The sequence below is a fragment of the Heliangelus exortis genome, chromosome Z (genome assembly GCF_036169615.1).
Source record: "Heliangelus exortis chromosome Z, bHelExo1.hap1, whole genome shotgun sequence".
Lineage (NCBI taxonomy): Eukaryota > Metazoa > Chordata > Aves > Apodiformes > Trochilidae > Heliangelus > Heliangelus exortis.
The window spans coordinates 70,779,309-70,806,990 of NC_092454.1; the positions used below are offsets into that span (position 1 = coordinate 70,779,309).

Below are 27,682 nucleotides of genomic sequence, written 5' to 3' on the forward strand. Positions count from 1 at the left end.
GCTAACATGGCTTAGATTAGTTTGCAAAACTGATTTGTCATAGCTAAAACACCAAGCACTGACTGGAAGAAAATGATTTAGTACTTAATACTAAGCAATATCTAACTTGCTTGTCTGGAAATTTCTCCTTATACAAGCAATGAAAACATAATAAATAAATAAATCCTAGGATCCTCGTTACATATTTCTGCTAATAATGTGATTTTTGAGTATAACTTGTATAGATCGAGCCATTTAATGCATTAAAAGATAATGCTTTCTTTTTTTTTAACTTTGTTTATGTAAATTATACTCTACTCTGCAGCTTTTCAAAAAGATGTTTGAGTGGGAGTTAAATTGCTTGGTCATTTTTAATCTTCTTTTTTTTTTTCCTTATTAAAAAAACTATCATTCATCATGTCAATACTTAAAGTTTTTGTAAAGAGGGTAGTAAAGCCTTGCAGTTTGGAGTTGAGGTGTGTTTTGTAGGATAATTCATCTTTTTGCATTGAGTAATCTCATCACCACCACTGCTGAACCAGAGGATCAGAGTTTCATTAGTTTCATGAGTCTATGATGTTACTGCTGTCTTCATTGCTATCCTTTGCTGACCCCAGGAAGGTAACAGGATAAAAATAATCCCACAAAAAAACAGCGTGTAAAGTTACTGCATCCTCTCCTCCTAAATGGTGAAATCAGATTCACATGATATCCTATGGCTTCCTTTCATTAGCCAATGAGATAAAATCTCTATTTCAATGACCTAATAAGAACACAGAAAAACAATCTTTCCATTGAAAGAAAAGCTCTTCTTTTAGGGGACTCCACAGAGACTGAAGAAGACATGAGGATATTTATTTATGTTCTTCACGGGGAAATGTCAGTGCATCCTTAAAGAGCGAGTGCTGAATTTTTGGGGGGCAGCCATGTGAAAACACATCCGCTGTGTGATCTGACACAGCTAATCCTGAACGGACACAAAGCTCTGGAGCCAAGAGCCATTTGACTGTCAGCAAAGATGCAGAGCCAGGCAGTGCAGTGATGCTGGCAAAAATTTCCCAAGGTTGACCCCCTCGTTGCTTGCTCTGCCATGCTGCTTGTGACCCAATTCCTACACATCACAGCCCAGGTGATGGGTCCAGGTACCCCTCTTCTTAGAGGCCTCTAGACTCTGGGTCGTTCTGCTGGGTCATGTCTGGCTGTTTTTTAAACATTTTCTTTGTATTTAAACTTGACTGTGATTGGGGTGCATAACAGGCACTTTTGGAAGGGCTTTTTTTGCACAGTTGGGTTTGCACAATGTCACGTGGGTTGGAGTGTAATAATCACAACAGCCAGGCCACAGATACTGCACCTACTCATATCTGCAGAACAGGGTAGTCATGTCTATACCATAGATTAATAATTTATTGACCCTTTAGAAATTATGTGTAATTATAATCTTGGAACAGATTCTGCCAATTATCTCAGAAATAATAGTAATTAATGACTGTATCTGCTAAGAGTCCATTTGCTTAGCATAAAAGTACCTTGCATGGGTGGCATTCTAAAAGAGGCCAAACTATTACTGACCTTTTTATGGCTGTTTGACTATTAACTTGTTTTCCTTTTATGCTTGTACTGTATTTTATTTTAGTATTTTCTTTGCATCCTGAAGTATGGGTGATGAAATCCTGATTTCCAATTCTTTTTCTGTTGATTTCAGCAAAGTTTCTAAAGATTGCTACTACCAGTTCTGTTTTTTAATTTTCCTGCTTGATTCCTTTCAAATTCAGAAATTCAGTTTAGCCTCCATTAATTTCATTTCTGCAATAAAGGCAACATATAATTAAAGTATGATACAAAGTAAATGCATTTTGTTGCCTTAATGCATATTGATAAATCTGATCATTGTATGTTTATATTTCTTTATGGTGGAAAAACCCTCCATATTTATCATCTTTGCCCAGATTTAAAATCTAGTAATGTAATTTTACATCTAGTTTTACAGTTTTCATTTAATTACACAAGAAGGTGAACCTAGGGCTGTGCAGATACAGGTATCTGAATGCCTATGCTTTGAGTAGCTCTCTGTCAGAGCAGAATTCCTTAAGTCCTAACATGGAAGCTCCTCTGTATCTTAAAACTTGCCTTACTCACTGACTGTGTTCAAAGAAAGATTGGGCTAATAGGAAATGTTGTGCCTGTCCCTAGTTTACCTGTATTAAATTAAATATAAATAAATAAATAAATATGTAGTTATATAGTTCTAGATAGCTATGGCCAAACTCAACCCTTAAGTCTCTGTCCCTTATTGTCCCTCCTTTCTCTTTCTGGGAAAAGAAAGGGGTTGATAAAAGCATCTATGAGTCATTTATTTGCTGGCCTAGCATTAAGCCATGACAGCTATTTATTTCTTCAAAATCACAGAGTCATAGGATCCACCTGCTTGGCAAAGTTTCCCAATCTCACTTCAAAATCCTCTTCCAGTTCCCTGAGGATATTGCTTTTGCTTCTCAACAGGCTTTTCATTACTCACTTTATCATCTCATCTTTCCTACTGACTTCTGCTAGGAGCTAAGATGCTCTTCCAAACACCTGAACATGGGAAGTCTGCAGGGGGAAGCCTAATTATTTCAGTATTCCCAATCCAGTCTGACCCATAAGTACTTCCAGGTTGCTGAAGCTCACTTCCAGATGCTTTTCCTGCTCTGCAAGCAGAACTAGAACTGCAGGTGAGGGACCAGGGTAGAAGCCTTAGAAGAAGGATAATGGCTGGAAAGTTCAAAGGAGGAAAAGTCCACTAGGGTTAAAAAAAAAAAAAAAAACAAAAAAACAGTGGTGAAGGGCATCTTTCAGCTATAGGATTTTTCCTTAGATTGGATATTAGAAGAAACTTCCTCGCTGACAGGGTTGTTAAACTCTGCAACAGGCTGTCTGGGGAGGTGGTTGAATCACCTTGTTTAAAAGATGTGTGGATGTGGTGCTTAAGAACGTGGTTTTGCACCACACTTGGTGGAGTCAGGCTGGATTTGAAGATCCTAAAGGTCTTTTCCAGCCCGAATGGTTCTGTGTACTCTGTTCTTGACGCACTGTGCAGCTCTGGAGTTGGCAGCTGTCTGTGTTTGCTTTGCACTGGACTTTGCCATGCAGCCAAGACAGCTCTATCAAAGAGTTTGGGTAGTTTTGCAATGAGAAAACATGGTCCTGCAGAGCCAGCAGTTATTTCTGTACAAGGCTGCTGGAAAAGAATAGACACTGTGAAGCCCTCACACAAAGGGGGGGACCTAAAAAGTAAACGTATTCCATGCTAAGTAATTGGAAAAACAGGGCTAAAATAAAGCCACAACAGCTGAAAACCTTACTGCTTTAAATGTTCATCTTTCAACAGTTTCTACCATCTTTTCCTCTGAAGAAATGCTCCACAGATGGCAGGAATGGGTCACAGAGCAGCTCATAAAAAATTCTTCTGTTCAATGCTGCGATCATATCTTAGGTCACTTCTGGTATTATCCCTTAGGGAGAACAACAAGAGGGAAAGGAACTTCTTGTTTTTCTTGTACAAAAAGAACCAATGTTTTGGTATGTACTTCATGGCTTGGGCTATCATGCTCCCAGGTGATGTTCTTTTCTCAAAAGTAGAAAGTTGTCCCTGTTTAGAGTTGGCCAATCCAATTGCCTCAGCTTTTTCTTTTTTCAATCCCTTTACATTTTCTGTAATATTTTTTGTTGTTGTTGATTTTTTTTTCAAACATCTAAGTAGTAGTATTTCTGTCAGAATCTATTTGCAAAGCCATGGTATGAATTTTTGTCCCAGTGATTTTTTTTCGTGAGAAACCAAGAAGTTGTAAATCACAAATTCAAATTCTTGAAAGCACTAGAGCTTTGCAAAAAAAAAAACCCAAAGCAAACCAAAATGAAACAAAATAAAAAACCCTCAAACTAAAGTGTCTAATACAGGGCTGACATCATATCCATATTTATTGTGAGCTTGTTTTTAATTTGCTTCGAGTAAGACTCTCCATAAAAACAGATCTCATTAATTCTTGAGTTACATTTATTCCTCTTCTTGCACAGACTAGAGGTAAGGATGCAAGTAGGAAAATCAGCTCATTATTTCAAGCCAGGAAGTGAATGATTTCAGTGACAGAGCCAAGTATATTATTATACCTCCACCTACTCTTGTTCACCTACTCATCAGATATGGAAGGACATCCAGTCCTTGTCCTCATTTTTGCCCATGTTTCTCTTTTTTCCAAAGAGCATCCTTCATCAAAACAATTTTAACTTTACAAAGAGGACTTGCTTTCTGCTGTCTCTGAAGATGTGGAAAGGCAGTAAATAGCTACAGTAATTTTCATTAAAATCAAGGGGTGCAGGGAGTACAAAGTGATGGCAGTTTCCTGTGAATGTCATTTAGTAGCAAGGTCTGCTAAAAAAGACCTTTACTTCTGAGGCACTCAGAGGGCTCTCTGGCAGAAATAGTTACTTCTAGAAACATATACATCTGTCATTCTGGACATGAAAAGCATGAAAAGTCATTCTAAGGTACTTGCTGGAGTCAGTTTTAACTAAGGGGAGGTGGGAGATGGTGTGGCTGTAGCTGCCCAGCTGTCTGCAGCATCCCCAGACATCCCCAAATCCCCAAACACATCCCCAAACACAAACTCCTTATTCCCTCCCACCTGTCTTGCCCTAAAACAATCAGCCTGAAGGTATGGAAAATTATTATATCAGTAATCTGCAATCCTTGGCTTCCCTCCAGGCCAGAGTTCTTTGAAGGCTTCTTCTGTTTACAGGTTCTGAAGTTGCACCAGTCAGTTATGGCTTTAAGATGTTTTGGCACTGCAGCAAAATGCTGCTAAATAAATGGTCTGTGCATTTTATTGGTCAGATATCACTGAGTAACAAGAAATAAAGAGATAACAGGAGACATAAGAAAAATTATGGCATGGAAAGAATTAATTGAAGAGAAAAAATGTTGTTATAGCTGTAACTCCTACCCTTTACTTACTGTTCATTTTAAGATTTTCTATAATAGCAAGTTCATTTATTGCTGAATAAAAGTTCAGCAATAAACACAGAGTTAGCTTCTCTCTTTTGACTGATCATGTCTGTAAGTGCTGACTTTAAGGTCCCTGTTTCTGTTAGCCCCATGTATTTGTTAAAAATATACATAAGTAGAAATTACTGGTTTAAAAAAACAAACAAAAGCCAAAACCAAAAAAAAAAAAAAAAAACCAAAACAAACACAAAAAAAAGCAAAACAGAGGGAAAAAAAACAAACAAAAAAATCCCAATGGTTTGCTGCAGAAGCAGAAGACACTGATTTCATGGATCAAAATATGGGCTAAATTGATTTGTATTCAATGATGATTCAATCTATAGTACCTGAATGTCCTTTCTTCAATTTATAGTTTTTAACCTTGAGTATTGCTTTCTTATGACAGCTTTCAGCTTGCTTGCAGACATAACTAGAGAATTAACTTCTCTGACACTGTTAAACTGTTAAACAGAATTTCTTGACCTAGGGGCAGAATTGTCAGACTTGTTCATCCACCATTTTTTGCCTATTTGAGAAAGGAGTTAGAACAGTAGTTGGCTTGCAGATAGTAAGATGTGAGCTGAAATGTGTAAATGTTTGCCTTGGAAAGCAAGTATGAAAGTAAATGTCTTTGCAGTTGATAAATATGTGAGGAAAAACTTTATATCTTCTGCTCTTACTCCTTACTCTTTTTTTTTTTTTTTTTTTTTTTTTTTTCCCTACTTTTAGTGTAAGGTTCATCAGTGGACAAATAGTGTGGTTTTCCTTGGTGTGTGGTCTGGCTGCTTTCTTACTACCAGAGTGGCAGTCCTCCACACAGGCCAAAGAACAAGTAGAACCTCATGAAAAGAGGACCTAAAGTGATACTGTCCCTGATTTTCATTGTCCATTCAGAAAAAGAAAAAAAATAATTAAAAAAAATAAAAGAAAAAAATAAAGAAGAGGGAAAAAAGAAAAAATAGAAGAAAAAAGAAGAAAAAAAAAAGAAAAAAAGAAAAAGGGAAAAAAAAAAGGTGGGGGGCATGGGGAGAAAGCCATGAGCAGAGAAATGGGAAAGAAATGTGGAAGGGAAAAATGAGATGTCAGTCTGCTTTTTCTGCTCTTGGCTGTTCTTATCCTCCTGAGGTTGGTGTATTTGACTGAATCTCACAAAGCTCAGAAATTAGGGGTTGCAGCCAGAACTTGAAAGGTCAATTGCAAGGTTCTTCTGCATGCTGACTCTCCCACGCTTGCCCTCCACAGATCACACCTGTCCTGCTGTTAGGAGACCTTAAAGTCAGCACTTAGAGACATGATCATCAAAGAGAGAAGCTAACTCTGTGTTTATTGCTGAACTTTTATTCAGCAATAAATGAACTTGCTATTATAGAAAATCTTAGAATGAACAGTTTGTTTCTTCCTCAGCTGAGCTGACATGCAAAAATAGGGCTATCTGGATGTTTCTGGGATGAATACATTGGAAGAAAGTAACAGAATCTGATTCTAGCCCAATCTTGACATCTGCCAGGTTTTGATAAGCTTCTGCATTTTCAATGCATCTTCAAGCTGAACATGTCTGTTAAAATTGGAGGCTATCATCTTAAAAAAGAAATAGAAAGCAAAACATTTTTCATCACTTTCAAGGCTGAAATTGGAGGTACAAATGGCTCTTGTGTGGGAGTAGCTGCAAGTGTGATGAGAGCTATGCAAAATATTTATAATGAATCCTGAGTATTCAAGCAAATATGATTTTTAAAGATTGGCCAAAGTAAGTGAACCTTTCAGGTAAGCCTGAGCCAAGTTTAGGCTGAATCTCAGCTGAATGCCATTTGCCAGAAAGGAATTTATGGCTTTGGGTAGAAACTGCAAGATTCAGCATAGTCTTCAGAATAGTCTTGGAATACCTTTTCTCTGCAAAAAGAGAAACTTGGCAGTTTAGCCTAAGTCTCAGGTGTAATGTTAATATTGGGAAAGTGTATTCATAATGCTGAAAGCAGAACATTTACAGTTTATATCCATAACCTGTTTATCTTCAGAATGATAACTAAAAAAGAAAGGAAAAAGAAAAAAAAAAAGAAAAAAAAAGAAAAAAAAAAAAAAAAAAAAAAAAAAAAAAGAGAGAGAGAAAAAGAAAGCACTCAAAATAACTATATCGTAGTGCATACCCATAAATATATTCTTAATTTAGTGATAGATAAATAGATAGATGAAAGGTTACTTTTCTTCATTACATTTTTTTATGGTGACTTCTGTGCATGTCCATGATAGAGATGGTAGCAGCTGGCTGGTTGAACAAGTGGTGTTGTGACACCTACCAAGATGGTACAAGTTTTGCAGACCTCTGTGACATTTATTATTGCCTTTTGCTTCTGATGTTAATGTTGAGAACTTCAGCTGTAACTGACACAGATCTTTTCCTACAGAGCAAAATGGAAAGTAAATAATTCTGGACACAATGTGCAGCTAAGTGTTAAGTCTTTCCATTAGAAAGTGTGGAAAGATAAATTATGTTGTTGATAAGAATTAAAACAGCTTCATCAAAACTGGTCCTTAACAGTGAATAAACAGTGAGACCCTTGATGATACACAACATGTCCAAAGTTGACTTATTAAGTGTATTCACAGATTGGCAAGGTTACACTATTATGGAAAAGTCTTTTAAAACAGTTACTTTGAATGATAAGGAAAGGAGATAGTTTTGAACAGAATCATCTGATTTATATTTTAAAAGGTAATATTTCTGCAGAGCTGTGGGTGGGAGATGTTAAGCAACAGCTTAGGATGTAGTATCACGTAGCCAAGATACTTCTGTCATGATGACACCAATAAAAGATCTTCAAGCTGTTCTCAAAAAAAGAAATATGGTTGTATAAGATAAGGAAAAATAAAATGTACATTTGCAGAAGAAATAGAGAATTATATGTTTCCTGTGTCATCTTGCTAGCACTATTAATTCAAGTGAAGTATGAATACTCAGTTCCATGTCTAATTTCCTTCCCAATATACTTAGGAAAGGCAACAATGTCAAATACATATCAAATATCAAATGTATACAATGGCCCTGAATATAATTTCCTGACTATGATTCCTTTTAAAATTGTGAGTCTATTTTTTTGCTATGTAGATGGTGAAACATACAAATTATCTGGATTTATTGGACCTGCAATCTTCCCAAGAAAGCAGTAGGCACTTATTATCTAAAGCAACATTAATCAGCAGGCTTTCACTGGATGGAAACAAGTAAGTTAATGAAGTCCCCAGGGAACTTCCCAAGAAGTCATCTAAGGCATTAAGGTGCTCAAGCATCAGCACCTGTGGCCATCAAGGCCAGCCAGGATGGAGGGGGTGACCACTAAATTAACAAGCAAAGGACTTTCCAAGGCTGGTTTCCAGGAGTAAATCAGTGTAGGTAGTCCTGACAGAGAATGGGGTTGTCTCACACAGATTGAAAAAACTAGAATTAAACTATCCAAACCAGCATGCAGAAATTCCTCACACCAACAACAGACAGCTGGTCTCAAAAGATGATCTGAGTCAAGACAATTCTTCTGTTGGCAGAGACAACTGTTTGTGTGATTTCTTGTTTATTTTACCATCTGGCACCAATAAATTTGTAACCTTAAAAATTATAGTGATGCTTAAGCCAGGGTGACCTAAGGATCAGAATAATTCATATCTGGACACGGAGGTATTTTAGTGGTGTAACACAAGGTTCTTCACAAGCCTTGATTTCAGTTACAGTATTCTCTTTTGAAAAAAAAAAAAACCACCAAAAACTTTTAGTCATATAGTCACACAATTAGTGGTGTAGTCACATGATGATAGTTATAAAATAAAATTTTCCAAATTAAACTAAGAATTCAAAGCATGCCTCTCTACCATGCACTGAAATTTTATTACTGCAGATACAGATCTTGAAGCAGGTGGAGGATCTGCTCAAATAGAGTGTTTTTTTTTTTTAAAACCAAAGTCCTGCAAAAACACTTGAGTTTTGTAAACAGAAATACCATTCCTCCAGAACAGGTATTATCTGAATCCACTTCTTGGAAAAACAGGTTTTGCAGTTTCAGAGAAAAGTATCTCAGGCATGGATGAAAATATTTGTGTAAGAAGTATGATGTATATTGAGGCTTTAAAAAAAAAAAAAAAAAATCTAATGCCTTCATGTGTTTGTACATATTAGAGCAATAAGTCCTTTCTCTTAGAAGACCAGCTTGAAATTATGGCATGCAGTAGACATCCTCTTTCTCTTTCAGTGTGTAAAAAGATGATGAAGAGTTTTGCTGATGGTGTGCAGTCTGTTTTGTCCTTTTTCATTACTATTAGCAGACCTATTTCAGTTTCCCAATTTAGACAGACTCTAGTGCCAGCACAGTGTGCAGGACCATGGAGAATTTGAGGATAAAGAGCCAGAAAGGTTATGAATGTCAAAAGTGCAGTGAAGGCTACAGATCAGTCCTCCAGGTTTGCATGTGGTCTTATGAAGTGTAAAATACATTCTGCCCTTTTAGTGACAGCTGTAGAAGTTTGCCTTTAATTCACTAGCTTCCTGCAGCTGTCACTTTGCAGAATAAATCAATCAAGCTGCTGATATATGAGAATCCCTCTCACACCTATCAACATACAAAACCCTCCCACAATTTATAACATTTAGCAGACAAAAAAGTCCCTTCTTCTACAAAGAACTCCTCACAGGCTTTTTGGGCAACTTGTTCCATTGCTTAATTAACTTCACATTAAATCTGTTTTTCCTTTATTTGTCTGTTTCAAATTAGGATCAGTATTCTTTATTGTCCTGCCATACCCTTCTGTCCCCTTGGTAAGCACCTCTTGTGTATTGGACATCTAAGAGCCATTAAGGGCTATTAATTCCCCTCTGAGCTTTCTTCATGCTGAAAAGCCCATTTCATTCAGCCTGTCCTCCCAGGGAGTCTGCTGGAGCCCATGACCATCTTGGTATCCTTCTGCTGGACTTGCTCAATTTTTTACCTGTCCAGTGCTCTACCTGTCTGGGCATCAATGTCCTAACCTGGGTACCAGAGGGCTGTGCCAGAAAGCCTTGCAAATCTGAAAGCAGATGTGATCCACCACTCTCCTCTTGTCTACTTGAGAGTCAGATTGGCCAAGTACCCATAGCATATCCAAAAGATGGGTGAAGGATCTTGCATAACCTAGAGAAGTGTTGAGGTTGTTTTTCCCTCACTGGCTGAAAAAGTCCCAGTGGACCACTTAGTTTGTGAGCTTTGCTTCAGACACCTGTAACTGTGCTTTTTCTGGGTTTTGGGTTTTTTTTGGGTTTTTTTTTTTGGTTTTTTTTTTTTTTGTTTGGTTGGGTTTTTTTTTTTTTTTTTTTTTGTTTTTTGTTTTTTGTTTTTTGTTTTTGTTTTTTTGTTTTTGTTTTTGTTTTTTCCTTATGTAATGCTGCAAAGAACAGAGGGGAAGACCAGCTTGAGGAAGTGAAATAACAAAAGCTTAATTTTCTTCCATCAGCATAAACATTACTGACAATATCTTACAAACATTTTTTCCAGGCGGTCACAATGTCTGAGAAGAACTCTAAGCTGCCTATGCTTCCATCTTCAGGACCATCTAATAGCCTGAATTAGTTCCCAGCTTCAAATGTGAAAGATGCAATAGTAACACTTTTTACCTCTTACCTTTTACTGTGGTGTTGTGTTACTACAGCTATCATGGTGTTACTGTAAATGACAGGAGGTTAGATGCCCAGATCAAGCTCTCAGGTTAGCAGCCATTCATTTCTCTCTTAGACCAAATAGGTTCTTTTGGCCTCCCTGTAATATCCTTGTAGGCTGAAAGGAATGGTGTCCCATGTGGGGCAAGATAGCAGATGGGACATATATATAAAAATAGGATTTACTGTAAATAAAAAAGGATCTTGAGAATTAGAATAAAGAAGTATAAATCAGAATGTGTAAGTGTGAGGTTATTAGCGTAGGAAAATAAGGTGTTAGGATCACAAAATGTATCTTGACAATAAAATATGCAAAAAATCAAATATCTGGATAAGTGTTAGACAAGGCTAACTGTCTGAGTGATAGCAACTTAATAATAGTCCTTGTACTGCATCTAGAATGATGACTAAAATAGTAATACCTGTAGGCAACAATGCAATGACTGAAGTCTCTGAAAGCACCATAAAATCTCACAGTTAAAAATTCATAAATAAGGATTTGATATTTCTTTCACTTCTCGGGGTGCAGATGGGTGCTTTGCTCTCAGCCTCTTGAGTAGCAGCCACCTGTAGCACCTCAGATACCAGCTTGGCCTCCTATTGGTACTTCAAGATTGCAGGGTTCAGGGTTTGCTCTGCCCTTTGCTTTTTGTGGAAACTCCCTGAGGGCAGTGAAGCTGAGAGTGGGAGACTGAGAGACAAAAAATGAATCACAGAGAACTGAATCATAGAGGGAAACTGAGGCAGAGTGCCAGCCTACAAATGGCTCCGAATCTGGTTTCTATGGCAGAGGATATTGGGTTTTTTGGGTGTTCACTTGTGGCTTTTGTAAGAAATCTTAAGGACATAAAAATTAATATTTACCACATTTTTAACAGAAATGTCGTTTCCCATTTTACCCACACCAATTTTCTTTAGATCTCTGTGGAACATGTAGGTTTCTTTGAATATCCTGCAACTCTGGTAGACCTGTCAAGAGAACCTGACTGTTCTCTGCATTTCATACTCAGTCCCACTGGCAAGGACTTCTGTGTGAAAAGTAAAGTGGTGCCAACTTGGCCAAAGTTGGTTATAGGATAAACACAATTAAACATATATTTCAATGCCAACAGCCTTTTTTTTAATTATGCTTTAAGACTTTATTTACAATATTAAAGGTTGAAGTGACAGAAGAACAAAAATGTGCATCAAAAATGTGATGAAGGACAATGTAGTTCTCATACTGGTGCTTTTGCAAAAAAAAAAAAACCAAAAAACCGCTGAGGCTGTGAAAGCTGTGGTTGCACTGATAAAAGCCATGGATCTGCATCCTGCCTGTGCTTTTTCAAAGTAAACATCCTGGTGGATGCTGGTGATAAAATGAACATGGATCAATACGACTTGATCTGTGGCATCATCCTGTGTCTGATCAGTGGAACTTGGTGTTGTTTGGGCAGGATCATTTTCTTTGTTTTGATTTCCCCAAATTCAGTTTCTGATAGAGGCACAAGGTAGGGAGAATGAGACCACAAACCCCTTTTGATACTTGAAGAACAACCATGGTGTTGGCACACAGAAACTCTACAGAGTGTATCTTCTTCAGCCTCTGGATTTGGATAGGTATATGGGTCAAGGAAGGTTCCATCCTTTCTCCAAGCTGTGGTGTGGCTGGCATGCTGAAGGGAAGGGAGACCAACAGGATAAAGTGGTGGGGCCATATCAAACTTATGAAGTTCAGAAAGTCCAAGTGCACCTGCACCTGGGCCAGGGCAGTCCCAGTGCACAAATACAGACTGGGCAGAGATTGAGAGCAGCCCTGAGGAGAAAGATTTGGGGGGTTTGTTTGATGGGAAGCTCAACATGAGCCGGCAATGTGTGCTGGCAGCACAAAAAAAACCCCAAACTGTGTCCTGGGCTAAACCAAAAGAAGCATGACCAAAAGAATTAGGGAGGGGGTTCTTCTTCTTCCTCTCTAATCCACTCAGGTTAAAAACCCACACGTCCCCTGCAGTGCTGGGGAAAGCTGGGGAAAGACTTCTGACAAAGGTCTGGAAGAGGGGAGATTTTGATGAGATATGAGGAAGAAATCCTTTGAGACTTTGGTCCAAGCTGCCCAGAGAAGCTGTGGCTGCCCCATCCCTGGCAGTGTCTCAGGTCAGGTTGGATGGGGCTTGGAGCAACCTGGGCTGTGGGAGGTGTCCCTGACTGTGCAGGGAAGGTTGGAATTAGGTGAGATCTAGGCTTCCTTCCAACTCAAACCATTCCATGATTCTATGATTTTTCCATCAAAACAAGAAATCTTCCACCCAGCAACACAGTTCCTGAGTAAAGATATAAGCTGCTTAGGACTGATGGGTTTTGTTAAGTATAAGATTTTTTGTAATATTTTGTAATATTTTACAGAAGTGGGAGAAGTAAAAACATTCTTGTTTCTGTTAGTTAGCTCAGCCTATGCCTCTTCCAGTCCTTAAAAAGTCAAATAAGCTCCCCAAGTCAGAGTGATGATTATAGCAGGACACAGAAGAGCTGTCATCACCTGGGTGCAACACTACCTGGGAGTTCTCTGAACTTCAGATGCTGAAGTTCCTCAAGGGAAGGAGGGATGCATCAGGAGTGCCACACCAGGAGATGCATCCCAGGGATGCTGCCTCCTGCTGCCCTCTGCAGCTCTGGCTGAGAGCAAGGGGCAGAAATGGTGTCAGGATGAGGAGTGTCAGCAAGGATGCTTTGGGTGTCAAAATGCCTTCCTGTGGTTCTGGTGGAACAATAGTTCCTCAGAAACAGCACTGTCCAAAACACATGGAGAGTAAAATCAGGACACCAGTCTGAGTTAAGGAGATAATTACGGCAATTTATTCCATGTTTATTTGTTTTAGAAGGGTGAGTGTCCACACTCAAAGAGGAGTGACATAGCATGGGCCCTGTATACCAATGGTTTATGTCTCTGTGATCCTGAAAAATGGGGCTGTACCACATTTTCAGCTAATGGGTTTTCTTGAAAAGTACAAAACCACTTGAATTGTGTGTGCAACTGTTGTGGTTAGGCCCTCAGAGACTGAAATGTCCCAGGCTCCTCTGGATTCAGTGTCATCACTGTTATCTGTTCTTCTTGGGTTTTTTATGCTTTTCGTTTTCATAAAACAACGTAAATTAAAAGAAATCCATTTGCTGGTCCTGTTATGTTTGACCTACATCAGACTCCTTTGATTTATTTATAGAATGAAAGGTCATTTTGGTTCCTATTTTGTGTCTCTAAAGTGCAACATCTGTTTACATCAGTTTTTTGGAATGTATTTACATAGGTATATCAAAAAGAAATTTCCTCTCAGTTAACCACTCAGGGTCCTTGTGACAAGAAAACAAAAATCTGGAAAAATGGGAAAATGTTTTCTTAATGTTTTAAATGCTTTAATATTTTATTAATAATGTTTATTATTTAAATATTTTAATGTTTTTTAAACAGTTGTTTTTAACACTTTTGTTTGCTCTTTTTCTGAAAAAAACCAAAAAACCCACAACCAACCAAACAAAAAAGCCCAACAGTACAAAACAAACCAAAACACGTGATGCTGCATGGCTGTAAATGTTATGTCCAATGTCTGACCAGCTGAGATTGAAATCCTATTGGGTAGCATTAACTTCTGTTATGTGTTGCTTTGGACCAGACTGTTTTGTCATATACTTTTTGGCATTAGAAATTTATGAATCTGTGGATCATGAAGTGCTGCTGCCTGTTTTATGGGGGTGGATATGAAGATTTGCAGTCTCCATGTATTTTTCTTAACCCCTTCTATCAGGAACTGGTAAATGTAATTGAATGAAACTCCTTAATATTCATAATCCCAGTTATTACCTTCACTCCAATGGGTATCTGTCCAGTAAATTGTTCTGTTTAAGACAATTGGTTTCAGAGAGATAGAGGACAATGTGAAATACAAAAAACGATGCTAAGGTAATTTTATTGCAGCAACTAGGAAGAATCCAGAGGTCTTTCTGTACTCTTTTGGTTAACCCCTTCCTTAGTAATTATTGAGCAGGTTGATTTATCAATTGAATTGTGCTGTTTTCCACCAGTATTAGAGCAACTTAAGAATTAGAGAAAGTCAGATTTCGTACTCAGGAACCCAGTAATTGGGTTTCTTTGCAAACAAAAGACATGTTTATCATACTTTTCTTGGCTAAGTCTAAAGGTCAAACCTAGCAAGTTTTAAAGGAGAACTGCAGAGACATACAGCAGAGCCTTTGTAGTAATCACAAATGAAAGACAGTGCTGAATGAGTGGGTCTCACAGAGGCTCTAATTTACAGTTACAACTCAGTATCTGTGACGGCAGCAGCGCAGTTTGCACGAGACTGGAAGTGGGGCAAGAATGCAAAGAGACAGCAGGTCAGTAAGGAAATAAAGAATTGTGTCTAGGGGCCAGCAGCCAAATCCTATTGTGAAGGCAACCGTTAACCACATTTTCATTATTATGACAACTGTGAAACTCAACTCGGTTTCATTGTTGCTGGGATCTTGGCTTTGCTTTGCAGCCGTGTGGGTTCAAGAAAATAATCATTTTCAATGACTCTGTGGTGTTGGGGGTTTCTGTTTAGCTGGAGGCCTCAGGATATGAACCGGCTTTTGACTTCTAGGTCTCTGATGAGAAGTGGTATCATCTCTTGTTTTCCACAGGAAATGGCTGCAGCACTTTAAGGCACAGACCTCTGGTGCAAAGGAGACATGTAGGGACATTTCCATGGATGCTTTCAAGCTCTGTCCTGAGCTCCCTGTCCTTCCCATGCTAACATTCTTTTTCTCTCTCTGTTTCAGGGTCTTTATGTCTTCGTGGTGTATTTTATCCTACACAACCAGCTTTGCTGCCCTGTGAAAGCAAGTTATACAGTGGACATGAATGGGCACCCCACTCCTGGGTCAGCTTTTTTCACACATGGCAGTGGTCTGCCAGCTGCAGGCAGAGAGATCAGCAAGTCCACTCAGAACCTCATCAGTGCAATGGAAGAGGTAACAGTGCCCTGTTGTCATTACTTTGTCTATTAAGGATGTACCCAGGGATTTAAGTGTTAGTACTGAAGTCTATTACACTGGAATGAGGTGCTAATTACTATAGGTTGGCTTGGAGGATTAGCTGAGGGGGGACACTAGGGTTTGTTTTTTTTTAAACATAAAAATTGTTCTGTTTGGCCCTGGTGATGTTCTTGGAATTTACCATTCCCTGGTAACATCTCATCTACAGAATTTTCCCCTTTTCTGGTTTGTTGTGGAGGCTTCATGGATATTGTGAAAAGTAGTTCAGGAGGACTCAAAATATCAGTTTAATTCTTGCAGATTACTCTGGGTCTTAAACTAATTGCAAGCGTTCAGTTTTCCCAAATCAAGCTGTGCAAAATTTCTGAACATTTTAATGGAATAGGATTAATAATGAAATTGGAATGGAATGGAGTGGACAGAGCAGAGTAGGACAGGAGAAAAGAGATGAGAAAAAGGAAAGGAAAGGAAAGGAAAGGAAAGGAAAGGAAAGGAAAGGAAAGGAAAGGAAAGGAAAGGAAAGGAAAGGAAAGGAAAGGAAAGGAAAGGAAAGGAAAGGAAAGGAAAGGAAAGGAAAGGAAAGGAAAGGAAAGGAAAGGAAAGGAAAGGAAAGGAAAGGAAAGGAAAGGAAAGGAAAGGAAAGGAAAGGAAAGGAAAGGAAAGGAAAGGAAAGGAATTAGAAATTTTGAGGGAAAATCATTTTCAGACTCTTTGTTGCTGGAACTGAAATGCTGCTGGTATCCCTTTCCACTACATGCAGCAAACCACAGTGATTTTTGCTACTAAGTACATGTGCATTTTGATAGACCTAGTTGAAAATTTTCCAGCCAAACAGTTTTTCCAGGAAAAACACCGATTTAATGGAATTTAAATATTTCAAGGGAACGTGTCAGTTCTAAAAATAATTTTTGTGGTAACCAAGCTGCTCACCTAGCAGCTGTTTTGCCCATTTCTCTACCTGCTGGATGGTAGCTTTGTCTGGATTTTAATGCTCCTGGAAGACTGCTGAAATTATTCAACTTCTCAGAGTCTCACTTAAGGTGGTGCCTGTCTCCCAGTTTAGTGGACATGGCAAGATTTATGTTCCTGAACTCCTAAACAATAGATGAGCAATAAACCAAGAAAATACATTTTTGTTTCTTTTTAATTTATCTTTTCATTACAACTATGTAGGAGACAGATTTTTTTAAACCACCTCTTTTCTCATTAATTGAAATCCTAATTTTTTTTTGTGTGCAGCTCCACCCTAAACTAGTGGCAGATGAACTACACCAAAGCTGATATTGAGACTGTATAATGCCACCAGAACCCTCAAGGACTGGAAAATTATTTTTGAATATTATATTGATAACAAGGGAAGCAGTGGGCTGCCAACAGCAGATCATAGAATGGGAAGTAACAATTAATATTAGTGGCCTTAGAAGAAAAGAGAAGAAAGGTCCAGCAGAGGAAGAGTTAATTCTAGGAACAGACTAACCTGAAACTTTTCAGTGCTTTAAATTAAAATTGTCCATGCTAGGAGCCAGTGTTCAGAAAAAGCACTATATTTTTCAACTTTCTGAGATAACTTGAACAGGTTAATAAGCAGGTGAAATTACTCTTAATCAAGTTACACATATATATATGTTTATCTGCTTTTTTGTTTGTTTGGCTGGTTATTAAGCCTGCCTGGTTCACTATAGAAGTGACAGAATAGATGGTTCTAAAATCTTTTGGTCTTGAGTTTTGCTCTGGTTATAGTTTCCACTTTCTGTATTATAGTTCTGATTACTCCTACATTTCTGTATCTTTTTAAACTTTGCAGGTGCCTGCAGACTGGGAGAGGGCATCCTTGCAGCCTGGTAGTCAAGGTAGTGCTTCTTTTAAGCAGAGTCCTCAAAATGGAAATGTTTTCCACCCTTCTGGAGGATTTAGTACCAGCTCACTGGTTGCTGATGAGGAATCACAGGAGTTTGATGACCTAATATTTGCTTTAAAGACAGGTGAGTGACTATTTCCCTTGCTCCTCAAAGGTTGATATGGCTTCACCCTCATGGCTTCACCATTCCATGAGAAACAGTTAATGAGATCTGTTAATATAATCTAATTGCCATTGAAAATCTGAAGTAAAATTACTTTACCTTGGACTGCTATTCTGTAAAAATATTGTGCAGGCTATCTAAAATAACTAAGGAGGAACCTGCAAAAAATGTGTTTTGAGTCATGATGATAAGCAGACCCATGGAAAACATTTTTCACAGGTGCTTAAATGGCTTACTTGCTGCTTCTAGATGTAGCCTACCTTGTCTTTTGTTACTTTCTTTTTCAAATTGATTTATGAAATATGTGCAATGTCTATCGTTATATGTATATGAGAATCAGCATCACTTCATAAATACTGATTTTCTCAAGTAATTGTAAGATAAAGTATTTATACAAAACATATTTGGATATGAAAAACAGTGTCCTCTGCAAAGAAAAACTGGGTAGATTTCTACCCAAACAGGAGAGCCAGCTGTGATGAGCTCACAGTGCCTCTTGAGGAGAGAGGCAGGGGAAGCTACTCTGGGTGGACACGCTTGAACTACACCTCCAAAACAAAACATTTGCAACTAGGTTCTTCTCAACAGCCTTAGAGTTAAAGTTTTAAAATCCCAGGCTTTGTCTTCAGTGACATACTGGTTTTCTGCCTTCTCACCCACATCATCAACGAAACTTCTTAGCTAACTTAGCTAGCCTAGTTAACCAGATGAGGCCACAGGAAAAGAAATAAAATGAAAAATTATTTTACATGGGAACACAATCACAGAATAGTTCTGTCTGGAAAATAATTTCAAGATCATCCAGTCCAACCATTAAACTAACTCTACCAAGTCCAATGCTAAACCACATTCCTTAGCACCACATCTTCACATCTACATCACATCTACATCTACTGAACATCTGGGGGTGTTGAGGCTGGAGAAGAGGAGGCTCAGGGGAGACCTCATCACTCTCTACAACTCCCTGAAAGGAGGTTGGAGCCAGGGGGGGGTTGGGCTCTGCTCCCAGGCAACTCTCAGCAAGACAAGAGGGGATGGGCTTATGCTCTTAGGAGAGGTTTAGGCTGGATATTAGGAAGAAATTCTTTACAGAGAGGGTGATCAGGCATTGGAATGGGCTGCCCAGGGAGGGGGTGGATTCTCCATCCCTGGTGGTTTTTAAGAAGAGAGTGAATGGGGCACTCAGTGCCATGGGCTGAGAACACTTAATGGATCAAGGGTTGGACTTGATGATCTCAGAGGTGCTTTCCAACCTAAATGATTCTGTGATTCTCTGATACACAGCTTCTAAACACCTCCAAGGATGGTGATTCAACTGTCCCAGTGTTTAATAACCCTTTCTGTGAAAAATTATTTTCTAATATCCAGTCTAAACCTCCCTGGAACAGTTTGAGGCCATTTCCTCTTGTTCTGTGTCTTGTTTCTTGGGAGCAGAGCCCAACCCCACCCTGGCTCCAACCTCTTCTCAGGGGGTTGCAGAAAGCCAGAAGCCCCTCAGCCCCTCAGCATCACTCTGCTCCAGACTGTACAACCCCAGTTCCATTCAGTGCTGCTTGTAAGACCCTTCCCCAGCTCTGTTGCCCTTTGCTGGATGTTCTCCAGACCCTCAATGTCCTTCTTGTGAGAGTTCCAGACCTGACCCCAGAATTCCAGGTGCAGTATCCCCAGTGCCCAGCACAGAGGGATAATCCCTCCCCTTGTCTTGTTGGCCACACAGTTTCTGATGCAGGGCAGGATGCTGTTGGCCTTTGTGGCTACCTGGACACATTCTGGCTCATATCCACTCACTGTTGACCAGCACCCTTTTCCTCTGGGCAGCTTTCTAGCTGCCCTTCTTCAAGCCTGTTGAGTAACCTCTGTTTTTTTGTGACCCTAGCGTGGGACCTGGCACTCGGCCAAGTAAGTGTCTGATAAAACACCCACAAAGCCAAAAGGAACATCAGACTTGGCAGATGCCAACCCAAACCCACCTCCTCTAGGCACCAGGGGAAACACAAATGGACAAGCTTGGCAGTGGGAGGTCACCTGGATGGTGTTTGGGGGACACCATTGAGCCTTGCAAGAGGTAACAGTGAGGTTCTACTGGTGACATGGGCAGGTTAAGTGCTCCAGCACTGATAATTGCAAGAGTTTGTTCCCTTCAATAACACCAGAGAAAACAATCAAACTGGTTGGAAGGGTAGGAATGCTGCTAATGAAGGCATGTTTTTAAACAGTATATTAATAATGCTTCACCTCCTAGGCCAGTTTCCATTGAAGGAAACTCTTCTAACAATGAAGATAACTGGCCTAAGTGCTAAGAAATACAAATTTTTAATGAAGATCTGTACTGTACCTGTTAATTTTCCTGGAATTTTTTCATAGTTCTACTTTGCTTTGCAATTAAAGACTTTGAGCAGGACTTTCAAATCTAGATGCATAATTTTACAGTTGCAAATCTTTTTTTTTTTTTTTTAGGTAGCTTTTCTTTGGTAGTTTTTTTTCTTTTTTTTTTTTTTTTTAACTCATTCCTGGATGTTTTGAAGGAAACCAGATAATTTACGTGTAGTTAATAAGGTATGAAGCCATTCACATACTGCTTAAGCAGCATATTTTACATCAGTTTTCCCATTTTCTGTGGTAAACTCCACACAGTGTGAGGTCTGAGTCTTAAATCATGAAGACCAATCTAGTCAGCAGTAGTAGTTAAAACCCATGGTTAATATAATTTACCACAATTTTAGCATTTAATGACTTTTTAACAAGTCTTGACGCTCCATCCTTAGCTTAGTTAATTTCTTTTCAGTCCTTCTGAAGGAAACAGGTTTAGAACAAACTTTTGGTTATTTTGCCTAAATTTATTGTTGTCTTCTTTGTTAATATTTTATTACCATTTGTTCCTATGAGTCTTCTGTTTTAATGTGATTTGAAGCAGAGACCTCAGGCTACAGCTGGAGAAAAACACTTTTTGTTTGTGCTACTGATTCAAGTTCTACATGACCACTTTGCCCCAATGCTTACTCAGGTTCCAAGACTGTGTCCTCAGCAACAACACAAGGGGGAAAAAATGATGATTTCTGAGCCAAACCAGTTGTCCCATCTGGTTCCAGCCACAAACACAACATCTGAACAAGACAAACTGAAGAGGGGGTGTTGAGGTTAGAGCAGCTTTAACCACCAAAGTAAATGTTTATCAGCTATTGCCTTAGATGCAAGCTGTAGCTTAATATGTTCATTTTTAAACCAAAAAACAAAAAAAAAGGTGAGCTTTTTTGCATCTGAAAAAATCATATCTGGTTTTATTATTTTCATCTAGTCCAGTTCAGTGCATGGCCAAGGAGTCAAGGTGCTCCTGGTGGAAGGAGGGAGGGAACCCTCTAGGAGCAATAAAAAGGGAGATAAGGTGATGGAAAGTGAGGGCTTCTTCTCTCTGTTTGACAGTACAGGCTTGTGCTGCTAAAGTTTTCCCTGAGCTGTGGTCTGAGGGGAATTTCTATGACATGGCTAAGCTTGCAGGTGCTGAAAGGAGCCTGCCTCCTGCTCCCTCCCTCTTGGCAGCAAATTTTTTCTTCCTCTGTTGCATCATTGTTTGTACTCACATGAAACCACAAGACTCAGGGCAGAGACCTTCTTCCTCTTCCTCACCCTCTCTTTCTCCCTCTCCCTTTGCCACTGCCCATCAGTTTGATGCCCTCCCTTTGAGCACCAGTCCCAGCTCCAAGGAAGCAGTGGTCATCAGAACAGGAAAATCAGCACCTCTTATCTAAATAGGGTAAAACAGGGCAGATGAGATGTCTTGCTCTTGTCTGACATTTTCTGCAAATAGTAATTATCAGAGCTTTTCAGACCAGGCTTTATTTCAGTAGGCTAAGGATGCCTCATCTCAAGCAGACAAGCCCTTGGAGAGCAGAGAAAAAGTTGTTTTGTATCACACCAGCTGCTTATATTATTCCTAAACTTAAGGTGTGACTTTTTTATGTAAAGAGGAAGAATAGGAATGCTTGCACTGCTGTTGCTTGAGCTTTGGGCCTGATAAGCACAAACAGAAATTATCTGTTGGTCCCTACAGCTGTCAATCAATAAACAAACTCATCCTCAGCTGTGCTAAAATACTGGCTCCCCAAAGGCTGGCTGAGGGCCAGCACTGATTTGCAGAGCAATAGGCAAAAATGCCTCTGTAACTCTTTGCACTGCTCACTGTCTGCAGCCCAAGGCTTAATCTGGCAGACAAGAACAGTGGGAATGGGGGAAATAATCACAGCAAAGCTAAAATCTCATTCCTGTCCTCCTGCCCCACCCTTGCATGGCAGCTGGACACTCTCAGCACTAGAACTGAAGAAGGTCGACTGATGCAAGCTAAAAAACCCAAACCAAACAAAAACAGCCCCCCACAGGACAACTTTATTCTTCAACTTGCAACAATTTAGTAATTTTCAGTTTGCAGCGCAGCTCCACAAGTGGATCCCTTGGCACACTTGGCCTTATTGCTAAAGAAAAGTGTCATAGAGCTATGCACTTAGACCTTGGTTCCATAATCATTAATGCTGGGCCTAATTACAGATTAACCTGAGTCACAGACTGGGTCAGATGAAGGCATACAACTGCATTTCTAGCAATCAAGTGGACAACAGTATGCTGTTTCTTACCCAGCTTTTATGTAAGCTTTAGATCCCATGGCCATGGAATTTTTTTTTTCTTTTTGGTGTAAGAAGTCCAAAAGCTGGACTTCTCACATCTTGAAACCATGGCCTCTGAATAGCTTATCAATTGATTCCTTCTTTCCATCAAATATGTTCATGTCCATAAAGAAATACATGGTTCAGATTCTCCATCCTCAGTGTATGAACTCATCTCTTTTTCTGTGGGAATCTTAAGGAAGGCCAGCCAGCTCCCTGGCAGTTTGTGTGAAAGAAATCATAGAAGAATTATGGTAGGAGAAGATAATTTAGGGAAACTGAGGTGCCCATTGAGGTGTGCTAAAACCTTTCTTTAACAAATTTGGCTTAAATTATTTATTTTACTATATTTCGTTTATTACTTTTATAACGAATAAAGCTTCTACTGAGCAGGAGAATTATTTACTAATTAGTTATTTTTAATGGCACCGATTAACTTTGAAAGTGCTGTCATTTTGGACTAGATCCCATTTTGCCTCTGATTTCTTGCAAAGTTCATAGACAGTCTAATAAGACTGTTGCCTTCCAAAATGTCACAGACTGGTATCAGTGAGGTATCAGTCCAGTACATCAGGATTCCTTGATGATTTCTATGCAGGTTAGAGCTAGGGAATTAAAAAGGGACCCAACAAAACAAAAGTAGATGGAATCCATCCCAAAGCAGCAAGCTGCCAATCAGCTTTTCTCTAAAGCATAACTCCCATAAATACATGACAGCTTTACTGATCTCTGACTTTCCATCCATATTCCCACCTCCTGCAAATGCTCTTGTCCTCTCCCTTTTGTGATGCTCAAAACTGAACAAATTCCTTTCTTTGGGTGAGAGGTGAATGAAAAACACAGAAAAACTTTTGAGAGAGGCCCAAATCCCTCCAGTGCTGACTGGTGAGCCACCCCTGTAGGAAGCTGTTTTCTAAGACATTTATAGTATAGAGCAGAGAATGCCAGCCTAGCACATAGTACTTTTCAAGTATATATAGGACAGTATGGAGGATATTGCAACATCCACATCTCTGTGTATTTTTTCTCTTAATAGAGGCATATATGCTAAACAATAAACAAGTATTCTACATGGAGAATATCTAGAAAAATCTACTAAAAGATCTAGTATTAAAAAAAATATCTATTAAAAGATCTAGTAAAAAATCTATTTAAAAATCTATTAAAAATCTGTTAAAAGCTAAAACTAAACTTGATGCAAATGCAGCTATTGCAATAACAATGCCATTTAAACTAACTCATATTTTTCAATCTAATACAGACGGGGTTCCAGACTCAGCATGTTTTAGCACTTTAGGTGCCTGGTTTAAGAAGTTTAATTTTTGTTTAAGAATTAAGAATCTTTAAGATCCTTAACATGTAAGAATATTAAGATTTTTAAGGATTAAGCATCTCCCATTGGGCATCCTGAATGAGAGTAAACATTTGAAATTCCAAATTTGGAAAGGTGCTCACTGCACCATCCTGGAGATTGTCTGTCTGTCACAGGGCAGGTAAATTGCTGAGGGTGACAAAGAGGCAGATTACTGCCCTGCCTTATCCACCTCTGTATTTTCTGCTTTGGAGGGCTCTCTTTATAGAACAAAAAGGAAGGAAGGGTGGTGAGTTTGTGCATTTATTTGGCTTCTCGTGTATGCTACCAGTCAGCTGCTGAATGTGACTGCATAACATCCAGTGCTCATAGACCCCTCTGGACATTATTCATAGAAGTCTGGATGTCTGTTGGTGTCATTTCTTCAAAGTCAAAACCCTGAAAGAAGGAGTAAAGTTGTTTCTTATTCACCTGACTTAAAGCTTATTAATTTCTGCCTAGTTTATCTTATTCAGACTGTAAGTCATGATTGATTCAGAAGGCAAGATGGAGGTAGAGGTAGCAAAAAGAGCCTCTCCTGAGATATGGGTACAGTAGTTACAAAACAAACTCCGTTTCCCTCAGTGTGTTTTAGAGACATTTTGAGATATGTCTGAGCAAGCAGATAACAGCCAATGTTCAAGGCCCTGTCGGAAAGTGATGCCAAAATCTGTCACCAGTAGATGTCACTGGAGGGATCTCCATGGACTTGCAAAGCCAGCTGTGACTTTTCAATTTCTAGTCAGTCTTTTAATACTAAAAAAAAAAACAAAAAAAACCCAAAAAACAAGCCTCATTTTCCTGTGTCATTCTCTTACAAAACTTCTGCACAAGCTAAAAGTAATATTCCTTTTTACATACCCACCATCCAATTCTTTCTTTCCGTGCTTCTTTGCATCTGATGGTGCTTAAATTCTGCACTAACAGGAGAACAAGACCTATGAACTCTGTGATACTGCATGGTTTAAACACTCATACCCTTCCCAGTCTGACAGCTCTTTGGTAAGCTGGTGTCCTGGTTACATTTTAGCTCTCACTCCTAAAAAGGATCAGTTCTAAAATAGTTTGTCTTTGCATCAGCAGCAGAACAAAGCCCCTGTAAGTCCAAAGCACCATGCTTCAGGATCTGGTTTACCAAGTTACTGAGAAGAACCTCCATAACATACACACACAAAAAAAATCTCAAAGCATGTATGTATATGGGGTTTAAGAATAGAGGTAATGTAGTACCTATTACCATATTAGACTAGTACCTGGTCTTTTTGTCATTTAAAAAACCCCATACTGAATAATTGCAGTCTAGCCACCAGTAAGACAAATAACTGTCTAACCCAAAAAGTCAGTGGGCCCCTTAAAGGTGAACCTAGGATGATAACATTTGTATAAAATTATTTTAAACGTTTTCAGTAATATGTTTTTTCCCCCTTTGATACTTTTACCCTCTTCATCCTAAATAAATGTTGAGTGAATTCCAGTGTTAATGATGCTACATAAGAAATAGTGGGGTTTTTTTCTTCTTTCAAAGTGTTATAATTACCTCAAGGTTACTATCTTTTTCTTCTATACCCAATGGTAAATACAGCAGTTTGATTTGTCTTCTCTATTACACTCATGTTTCCATTCTAAAACAAACAGTTTCAGAGACGATAAGAAAAAGCCACAAATACCTTGCTTATGCAGTCACTGTTTTTCCCAGGACTTTCAAGAAGCTTTTAGTTATTAGGACCATGATTCAATGAAAAGATTAACTATGCATATATATATATTCAAATAAGTAAGTATGGCTTAAACATATTCAGTACACTTATAAGCAAGGGGTTTTTTTAAATGATTTAGAACCCCGATCTTCTTTTCCTTCTTATTGTATCTCTCAATGTTGATGGATTTTTACTCTTGTGATAAAGTCTGACAGCAATTGATGGTTTCCCAGGAGCCTGGGTTGTACAGACCCAAGAACAGGACTCATCTTGTAGGTGTCAGGGAGTTCACTCTTTAATCCAAACAGCAAAACAAGGTGCAAGAAGGATTATGGTGCAGAAAAAATCTCACCTGGATTCAGGAAGCATTGCACCCATGTTTGGCTCCTACCAGAACTCCTTCCAAACCTGTGCAGGAAAGTCTTCCTGTTCCTTCAGGTTCTTCTGCTCAGGTTGTCTCTGCCAAGATCTATATTCAAGATTGCAGCCTGGCTTCCCACCATGAAGGAGCATACCATGCCCTTCCCTTACAGCTCCCTTGAACTGTATGCAGCTACAGACCTAATTCTGCCCAAAATTAACAACTTCCCTGGTTATTTGTAAGTGACATCACTGTTAGACCATGCCTGAAATTAGTCTGTATCAAAATCACTATGCTTAATTTCAGTGATGTGCAGTTCTCCACAAATTTGAAGTCTAGACACCCTAAACCCTAAGAAGACCCATTTTTTTTTTTTTTTTATTCACTCTACAACTCAAAGAGTGGAGCTAAACTTTCACTGAAGTTCATAGTTGAAACTGACCTTCTGTGAGGAAGTGGTCTGAAAAAACACACATATCATAAAAACTAGTGGAGTGTTATGTATCTTCATGCTAATAAGCTCAAATCTTTCCCACAAAGAAACCCAGAAAGCCTGGAAAAAAGCAAGGAAGAAACAAGCTAGAAGAGCTTCTTTGCCAAAAGGATGGAGAAGGTGTCCTGCTGAGGTCTCTTTCAGATGTGTTTTGGAAATTTCCGTGGGTCAAAGTCCAGTATTCTCTCACAGTAGAAGAAAAACACAATACACCATCTTGTGCCAAATGTGGGTTTAAAGAATATTTAGTCAGTGTCTTTTCTCATGTTGAAATTACAATCCTATTAAAACAGCTGGAATTATAGTTTAAGAGGGAACTTGTATCATTAAAAATCAATTCTTCATGAAGAAGTCCTTGGAAATACCAGACTGTAACAGCCAGACCATGAACCCAGCCCAAGCCAGGCTTTGATTTATGCTCTTGAAATTTCAAGGCAACCCTTGAATAGCTATTGTACCATTTACTGGGACAAACACAGTGACTGGCAGTGGAGTTACGAAAACAGCCTATCTGGATGGCAGAAAACTATGTCAGATAACTTTATAACCTGTGGATTCAGAATTCCAGACTAATAAAAGGAAACTTGCCACATGGTTGCAGGGCAGGGAAGAATTTCAACAACCAGAATAAAGCAGAACAGAACACGGTAGCACCACTTCAGTGTCAGGATTTCATTCTTGCTAATCCTTTCTGAGTGTTTTTTTGTTTGTTTTGCTGTTCCAGGTGCAGGTCTCAGCATCAGTGATAATGAATCTTGTCATGGCAGCCAGGATGGTGGCAGCATGGCTAACTCCCAGATCGTGGAGCTTAGAAGAATACCTATAGCAGACACTCACCTCTAACTCCATGGCTTGCTTGGTTTCTTGTTTTGTTTTATTGTTTGGCTTTTTTTTTTTTTCTTTTTTTGTTTGTATTTTTTTTTAATTCAAGACTCAGCATTTTTATATTTGTACTTCCTTTTGCACTAAAACACTGTATGAAACTGCGTAGTAGAATGCCGTGAGCTTTTCTGAATGCTTAGCAAGGAATGATTGCTTGAGGTTTTGTATGCTAGAAAATAAACTGTAAGTTTTTTACAGTGGCTGGGCATCAATAGATACCGTGGCAATCAGCCTAGATTTGTATCTTGTAGCTAGATGACATCACAAAGTGTAGCTTTTTTTATTAACCTGTACGTGTAACACTGATTAATAAAAAACATAGAGTCTGTTTGATAAAAACAAGTCTGTTGTTTCTGCTTGCTGCTTATGGATCTGGAAGGTGATGCAGACACCCTGTTGAACACAAAAGCTTTTTAATTACACAGTTGGTCTCAGTTTCCTGAGACGTGGCCTTCCTGCTGTTTTTTCAGTACCCATACCTGTGCCCTTTACCAGTTCAAATAAAGACAAAGCCTTGAAATTTAAATTGTGACACGATAAAA

At 38.9% G+C, this 27,682-nt stretch overlaps 1 protein-coding gene across 4 annotated transcripts in view; it reads left to right on the forward strand.

The window, feature by feature from the left end:
• Nucleotides 1–27,482, forward strand: part of ADGRV1 (adhesion G protein-coupled receptor V1) — a 275,863-nt gene extending 248,381 nt beyond the window's left edge. For 2 of the 4 annotated variants that reach the window (XM_071731307.1, XM_071731308.1), the window contains 3 exons: nt 15,465–15,656; nt 17,485–17,662; nt 26,983–27,482. In XM_071731307.1, coding sequence (XP_071587408.1) covers nt 15,465–15,656; nt 17,485–17,662; nt 26,983–27,101 — 489 coding nt within the window. In that variant the 3' untranslated portion in view covers nt 27,102–27,482. Of the gene's footprint in view, nt 1–5,731; nt 5,882–15,464; nt 15,657–17,484; nt 17,663–26,982 lie in introns of those variants that run through there. The other 2 variants (XM_071731311.1, XM_071731309.1) reach the window with 2 other exon arrangements.
• Nucleotides 27,483–27,682: the final 200 nt, after the last annotated feature.